Genomic DNA, 8,418 nt, shown 5'->3' with positions numbered 1-8,418 from the left:
AATTTAATTTAATTTAACTTAAAAAAATAAAAAATAAATTATTAATTAAAAATTTTTCTCAAGGATTATTAATCTTAATGTTAATTATTTAATAAAAGTTGATAATTATGTGATTTATACGTAGAATTATCGACATAAAGTTATTGAAACGTCAGTAGTATTTGACAAAACAAACAATTTCTTCCAAACATAACACAGTAATTCGTTTGATTGGTCCAACATATATATATATATATAATAAATATATTACATGTATAATCATAGTAACTACAGTTATTATTTAATTAACTTTATTCTGTAAAGATGATATGATGAGTTTGGTGGGACAAGCACCGTTCACGTTGCCGAAAGGCCCTGACCTTTACGGAAGTGAGTTCGTTGAACCGTTGAATCTTGAGATGTCAATTGATTGGACTTTATAAAGCATAGTCGGCTCTTAACAACGAGTCAACTTTCTTATCTCGTATCTCTTTATCAGCTCAGGAACGAGGCGATGGATCCAACAAAAAATAGAACAAAGCCAACAATATTCTATTGACTCTAATACACATATATTATATATATGAATAAATATTACGTCATTAATATAAATATAATTTTCTGTTACAGCCAACACAAATAATGTCACATTTAAGCTAAGTAATATTCAACGTAAAGAAGAAGAGATAGATGAGAGAAAAATGGCGTCCACCAGCGGGCATAAGAGAAACGGCTCCAGCTCGAGCATGTTTGCGCACAAACGCACCGAATCAGGGGGTGGTTTCGTCGGTTACAAGCGAACCGAGGGTGGTCACAAACGTGCCGAGAGTATATCCAGTGCCTTTGGCCACAAACGATCCGAGAGCGGCCATAAGAGGAACGAGAGCAGTAGCGGTGTTTTCGGTCACAGGAGATCCGAATCTGGCAGCAACTATCATGCCGGTCATCGACGTAACGAAAGCATGTACGCGATGACGGGACTGTATGCGGAAACCGCCGGGACTGGTACCGACGATAATGCGGATCCGCTGCAGGCGACCAACGGCAGATTAACTCACGACACCGTCATAAGGTGTCACAGTAGAAACCCAAGTTCCGGCCTTGTGGATCATAGGTGAGTGGGAAACGGCATTGCCCAAATTCTTTAAAGCGATGATTACCGAATCAGGTGGCTGCTACCAACGCATAATTCTCAATGACATTACCTTTTAGGCTTCTCCTCTTTTCGTACCTTTTGACTCTTAATCAATAATTCGTTGAAAAAGAAAATATTATTAGTGTCCCTCTGATTTTATTTTTACTCTTGATTAATTAAAGTAACGTACGACACCCATAAATGATATATTTCTTCACATTTGTTAAGAGTTTTAAAGTATCATTCAATATCTTACGAAGCTGAATCTATATGTACTATTTTGCACCATTGTGCTTTCAACTCGCTGAGGCTTTGATGAGGCTTTAGGAAATGATAGCAATGCACACACGGCCGCAAACGCGATAAAATTGCAATTGTGTGATCGCGAGAAACGGCTCAAATGGAAAGTGAAAGCACGTGGTGACCATGACATATTTTACCATGCGTCAAGTAGATTTAGCCGGATCACTTTTTTCCTTTTTTTTTTTGCGATTATCATAACACATACTCTCGTTGCTCTACCGTTTATTTTATGCAGTGGGTTTCATCGGAGAAAGCCTCTAAGAATTTGTTAAACAAGTATGACGAAAATCTCTTCGTCGCGCGCCAATATAGCCAATGAACGGCATAACGTCGGGGTACTTTATACTTTCACCGCCGAAAAAGGTTGCAAGTCCATTCCATCGCTTTGTGTAATTTAGATGAAGATGTAGCGCGCTTTATATTATACTTGTCGCACAGACGACTTAACTCTATCTATGCTATCACAGTTAGTGTCTCAACTGATATTCCTACACGCCGCTCCATTACATCGCAATGTATTCATGCTTTTTCTCCTGTTCCTATTATTTTTCAGAGATTTTATCATCAAATGTCACAGCAGGACCATTCCATCGCTTTGTGTAATTTAGATGAAGATGTAGCGCGCTTTATATTATACTTGTCGCACAGACGACTTAACTCTATCTATGCTATCACAGTTAGTGTCTCAACTGATATTCCTACACGCCGCTCCATTACATCGCAATGTATTCATGCTTTTTCTCCTGTTCCTATTATTTTTCAGAGATTTTATCATCAAATGTCACAGCAGGAATCCAAGTGCTTCTATGGTGGACAGGTAAAGTTAATATCATTATTCGCTGTTTCGCATCCAATACAATACATATTGTGTTTTGTATAATTATTGTTATCTATTCTTAGCACGCGACAACGCTTGTTTAAAAAAAAAAATTGTAATTGTGCATATTAAGTAAAAAAAAAAATAACTATTTTTGTTTCGCAACGTATCATTATTTGCATAGAATGGAATGCATTTGCATTATAATTTTCTTCTATTTTGTTCACGTCACGTGTGACTTGATCATAATTTCTCTTCTAAACTTAGCGTCTTTTTTTATCGCTCGTAATTACCGATTCTGCCCTATTTTTAAGACGTTTACTTGTTCATTGTTTGATCCTTTTGAATGAATTCAGGACGGAAAAGGAGAGGGCTCAAACCCCGCCGTTCAATCCGGACTCCAAGGACTGTGGGATTCTAAATTGTAGGCCGGCCTTCATTCAGAGATTTGCCGGAATAAAGGTACGCCACGCAAATATCTTTTACAGTTATTCGGAAGAAAAAAAGTGTACGGAAATGTGACAAAACGTTCGCGAAACAATATACCATTGCTTAGAAATAATATATTATTTTATAAGCTATATTTTTCTCTCTCTTGATATGAGATCATGTCAGGAACATTGTCACACTTAAACGGTGAGTGCCGTTTCAGTTTATGCGGTATCTACACGCGGATGTACAAAGCAGGCCTTGTGACTCATACGCTCGAGCTCGAAAGTATACATAAGATTGTTAAGTGTACACAAGAGACATGATTGTAACATATTTTTGATACGTTAGCAATTTGCGTAAATAAATTGCGCACGCGGCACTTGATTTGAAATATGAAGATGCTTACAGTTGTCGCAACAATATCGAAATCGCATATCTATGATATTGTGACCAAAACATACACGATAAGAATGGACAGACTTCTCTCATAAAGATTACGTCGTCATCTTAAAATATAATACGTCTATTTATTGCGCGAATGTGTATTTTTCCACGTGTAATTTCCAAGTATTATATGACGCATGCTTGAAAATTATATTGTCTTATCTGCTTTATCTACCATGATGATTTCAGGTGTTCGTATTTCTCCTGTCGTTCCTTGTTACGTTGCAACAGGCACTTAGCTCAGGTTACATCAATTCTGTGATAACAACCATAGAGAAGAGATTTGAGATCCCGTCCAGCCTTTCGGGCCTCATTGCGAGCTCTTATGAAATCGGCAATGTTATCACTGTCATCTTTGTCAGTTATCTCGGCAGTCGCAGACACATACCTGTATGGATAGCGATCGGTATAATCTTGATTTTATTTAAAAAAAGACCGACTATTTTTATCTTTCTAGCGCGGTTCTCATACATTACAATTACAAATCTAGCAATACCAGCTAGACGTTGTCTAATTTTGGCTTGTGATTTTTTTTGTGATTTAGGTGCAGTGATAATGGGACTGGGATCGATGATCTTTATGGTGCCACATTTCACAGCAGAACCCTATTTGACGACAACCGCAAATCATTCCAATTCAGATAATATCTGTCGCGGCGTTTCATTACGCGAACAAGATATGGGTTTGGGTAAGTATTTTTACGTTTCAGTCGTTTTTTGCGAATTCGTAAAAATTAGTATTAGTTTTTATATAGTAAAAGTAAATACACATCTTATATGTTTTTTATATACATATGTCTTATTATTAAGGGAAAAGGGTTAAAGTAAAAAAAAAAAAAAAACGTTTTTGATTAAAGATTTATTTATTTGAAAATCTATTTACAGGTCGACTTTCATCAGGGTTATCTTCACCTCCCTTAGCACCACACAATAATTTAAGAGGTGATAATTGTATACAGGGCTCTCCGTCTACAGCCGGACCTGTTACGCTATTTGTACTTGCTCAGTTACTATTAGGATGTGGAGGCTCTCCTTTATTTACTCTTGGTACTACTTATATAGACGATCATGTGAGACCGGAAAGTGCATCTTTATATATCGGTGGGTCTTTTGTTTGTTACATTACACAAATGTCGGTATGAATATAAATAATACATTCGAAATTTTTATTTTATTTCTTCAGGTTGTATGTATAGTATGGCGGCCTTTGGACCAGTTTTAGGTTTTCTTCTTGGAGCATATCTTTTGTCTTTCCATATGGACTCGTTTTCTGGAAAAATTATAAGTATTGGTAAGAAAAATAATTGTCTCAATATATTCGGTTTGTATGTTGTTTTTTTATTTTTTTATACTTGCCTGAATTTTTATATGTAATGTTAATAAATTAAACAGATCCTGGAGATCACAGATGGGTTGGTATGTGGTGGGGTGGATTCCTACTTTGCGGATTGCTCCTTATTTTAGTAGCGATACCTTTCTTCAGTTTTCCTAAAACTCTACAGCGCGAGAAGGAAAAGATACGAATTATAGAAAAAAATAAGGCATTATCGCAAAAAGAAAAAGAGCAATCAAAAGAACCTAAAAAGGAGAAAGTAGACGATAGCGGTTATGGAAAGGATGTTAAAGGTAATTTATTATTATTTGAATATTCTCAGTATTCAAAATTTCGTTAATAAATTTATATTAATGCGGTAATGTTTCGGACATAAGGAATTAGAATTAAGAGATCTTTAATCTTGTTTTTCTTACAGATATTCCACGAAGTATGTGGAGGCTTGTTTGCAATCCAGTCTATGTTGTAACATGTTTGGGAGCATGCATGGAATTGGTGATTGTATCTGGCTTTGTAGTATTCCTACCCAAGTATCTCGAAACACAATTCAGCTTGGGGAAGAGTCAAGCCAGCATCTTTACGGGCTCTGTCGCTATACCAGGCGCCTGTATCGGAATTTTTTTTGGCGGATGTATGCTCAAACGTTTAGAATTAAGGCCAAAGGGCGCAGTGCAATTTGTTCTCGTCTCAAATATAATATGCCTGGTGTGTTACGGTCTACTGTTTTTCCTCGGCTGCGAGAACGTAAAAATGGCTGGGACCACTATTCCGTACTTTAATAGTAGCACAAAGGGTCCTGAACCCTTTCAAGTAAATCTTACTGCCGCATGCAACTTTGGTTGTGAATGCCGTATGACGGATGTCGAACCGGTTTGCGGAAATAATGGTCTGACATATTTTAGTCCATGTCACGCAGGTTGCACTGCCTTTAGTTCCAAATCGAATTTTACAAATTGCGCATGTAAGTCTTCACATATCGATGCGATATTCTCAAGTGATTATCTCCAAGTGTGTATTGAAAGTTTTTTCTTTTTTCTTTTTGTCTTTCAGGTATACATGGTAATCTAACTATGTTTCCTCCGGCTGCTCCAGAATTTGCAGAAGTGACCGTTGTGCCTGTAGCAACCGCAGGTCCTTGTACTTCACCATGTAGAACTATATTTCCATTTTTGATTCTTTTGTTTTTTATGACATTCATTGTTGCCGTGACTCAAATGCCTCTGCTTATGATAGTATTACGGTAAATAGTATTTTTACATCATAAATGTATTTTTTTTGTATACTAAATTAGCTGTTTTGTAGATCCGTTTCCGAAGAAGAAAGATCTTTTGCTTTGGGTATGCAGTTTGTAATTTTTCGGTTATTTGGCTATATACCGGCACCGATACTATTTGGTAACTTGATTGATTCCACGTGCTTGCTGTGGAAGAGCACCTGTGGAGAAAAGGGAGGTCGATGCTTACTCTATGATATCGAACAATTTAGATACAGGTTATATTTTTTACTTTAATATGTATACATAATTTTTAAATATTTATTTTTATTTATTTGCAAATACTCATTAAGTATGATGATTTTAGATATGTCGGCCTATGTGCTGGGATAAAAATTTTAGCTTTGGCCCTATTTTTGATTGATTGGTGGCTTGTAAGGAGAAGAAGACAAATGGAAGATCAACCACCATCTTTCACTGTCAACGAGTTTGTAGGATCAATCATCAGTCTAGATAAATGTGAGTAATGTCTAGATAATTAGAATAATATATTTTATAGCTGTTAATGTGCAACACAGTAATAATGTACAATATCATTACGCAGTGTTTGAAGAGAAACCACATCAGAATTTAGGGGATGGTGATGCGACTTTACCAAGTTCTGAGATTGCAACACCATCTTCTATTTCATCGCCTACAGAACCTACAAAGTCAACGAATCTCGAGGAAACAGGGTCGTCGAATCAAACGCAAGATTCAACTGAGACGACAAACCGCTCAAAAAATATGGAAGTTGAAGTTCCCGATACGAGGCAAGCACCACTTGCCATACAAGAACCAGATGTTGAGATCAAACCTTCAAGTGGTATGACGGAAAATCGCAATTGCGATGTTTAATGTTTATTTTACATTAGAAATTATAGAAATAAATATATCAAATTGGTGATATGTATAAATTTGTGACAAATTACATTTGTTTTTTACTAGTTAATGGATTTTGTCTGAATAATACAGATTTACATATCCACACCTACATTATTTATTTCTTGTTAAAAAGGACGAGGATACAATGCAACAATATCAAGAAAAAAGCAAAAGTTTATATATAATATTAAAACATGCTAAAAAATAATTAATTAAATTGAATTATTTTTGTTTTTATATAAAGCTATTATTTATTATCCAAGGTAATTTGTCACAAATTTAACTATCTGAACTGGTTATTTTTAGGAAATATGATATCACTAGAGGATGAGTTTTTACAACAATGATGTGTGTGGGTGTGTGTATGTTAATAAGTAGATATGTATAACGCATAAATGTAGCATTTAAAACATACAATCTCGAAATTGTATTATTCATTGCACATTTAGATTAATATTGTTGCTACGTATATCGTTAATGAGAGAATAGATATGCGAAGGAGGTGAGATACGGATAAATTATGTTGTCCGTAAGAAATCATGTAAAATAAGCCTTGCATCATTGCAAGAAAAGGCCAACGTAACGACGTAATTGTAAATACGAAAATTCCTGCCTTAAAAAAATACAAGACTATAGACAAATGTATATTTAAAAATAATGAATTAAGTACCACACAGAAAACTAACGATCTATATAATATCACTAGTGCAGAGCAAAAATTACAATTTATTTTATAACTAGAATTAGGTTTCTCGAAACCAATAGTCAATTTAGCGTAGCGAGATAAATAACGAAGATTAGTGTAATGAATTATGAGTAACCTCTGTTGTTGATTTGTATCTTCTATTTTTCTATAGATAGATGCAATCGTAAAATCGCGAATTGATAAGTTACATATGATCTCTTATTTACCGTTTTCTTTTATTCTTCTTTTTCAACTTAATCAATTTTTTATTCCGTAATCTTGCAGTAGAATTTTATATAAAGTATGTCCTCCAGAGGGAGGAGGGAGGGAGTAGACACATATATAAATCATATATATGATGCACGATATAAACAATGCTTTCAAGCAACGAAGATGGTATTCTTATTTGCACATTGTGGCTCGGTAAATCAAAGATTATAATTGGGATTAATATTACTGCTTTGTTTTGAATAATTCTGGCTTTACACAGAAAGTTCACTCTGTACGGGGAGTCTATTTGCTTCGTACCTGACAATCTCTCTTAAATCAATTTCGATATATACGAAAAGAAACTATATAAAATTACTCAGGAATGAAATTCTATAAAGGGTAGGGACACATTTTTAATTTAACTCAACAAAATAAAGAATTCATAAATACGAGATACATACCAAGGATTCAAAATGAGATTATAGTATAAAAGAAATATAAATGTTGTGTTTTGTGCATAGTGGGATTCTGTAACATATGAGGTGAAATATTTTAGAGTACTGAGCCCTAAATAAACCATATTAAATCAATTTAATTACAATTGCTTTTTGCACATATGTTCGCCAATCAATTGGGATACTTCTTTATATGCTATCCGCTTTGATGATAAATACAGTCAATAGTTGTGCTTCTCTATAGAAGGATAAGTTTATGCAATTTTCTCATATTATCTGCTTGACTCATCACTGTCAATTTTTCAAATATTAATACACATTATATTTTAGAAGCAATTTTCAGATTTAATGTAAACTTCATCAAAGTTGACCGTTCGTATCAGTTTAACGACAGCGATGATCTCCGCACGCACGCGTGCGTGCGTGTGCGTGTATGTGTGCGTGTATGCATGTATGTAGTATATAACTATTATATATATAAATATATAT

At 34.8% G+C, this 8,418-nt stretch overlaps 1 protein-coding gene across 1 annotated transcript in view; it reads left to right on the top strand.

The window, feature by feature from the left end:
- The window catches only part of LOC115237211 (solute carrier organic anion transporter family member 5A1), a 29,459-nt gene that overhangs the window by 19,152 nt on the left and 1,889 nt on the right, over positions 1-8,418 (top strand). The window contains exons 2-14 of the mRNA XM_029810106.1: positions 610-1,093; positions 2,181-2,234; positions 2,591-2,696; positions 3,300-3,516; positions 3,655-3,798; positions 3,995-4,210; positions 4,293-4,400; positions 4,502-4,735; positions 4,861-5,403; positions 5,493-5,682; positions 5,745-5,933; positions 6,023-6,174; positions 6,260-6,520. Of these exons, the coding sequence (XP_029665966.1) occupies positions 681-1,093; positions 2,181-2,234; positions 2,591-2,696; positions 3,300-3,516; positions 3,655-3,798; positions 3,995-4,210; positions 4,293-4,400; positions 4,502-4,735; positions 4,861-5,403; positions 5,493-5,682; positions 5,745-5,933; positions 6,023-6,174; positions 6,260-6,520 (2,827 nt within the window). The 5' untranslated portion in view covers positions 610-680. The remainder of the gene's footprint in view (positions 1-609; positions 1,094-2,180; positions 2,235-2,590; positions 2,697-3,299; positions 3,517-3,654; positions 3,799-3,994; positions 4,211-4,292; positions 4,401-4,501; positions 4,736-4,860; positions 5,404-5,492; positions 5,683-5,744; positions 5,934-6,022; positions 6,175-6,259; positions 6,521-8,418) is intronic.

Source organism: Formica exsecta, unplaced genomic scaffold, assembly GCF_003651465.1.
Source record: "Formica exsecta isolate Colony F162 unplaced genomic scaffold, ASM365146v1 scaffold282, whole genome shotgun sequence".
Lineage (NCBI taxonomy): Eukaryota > Metazoa > Arthropoda > Insecta > Hymenoptera > Formicidae > Formica > Formica exsecta.
This window is presented reverse-complemented; position numbering and strand designations above follow the sequence as displayed.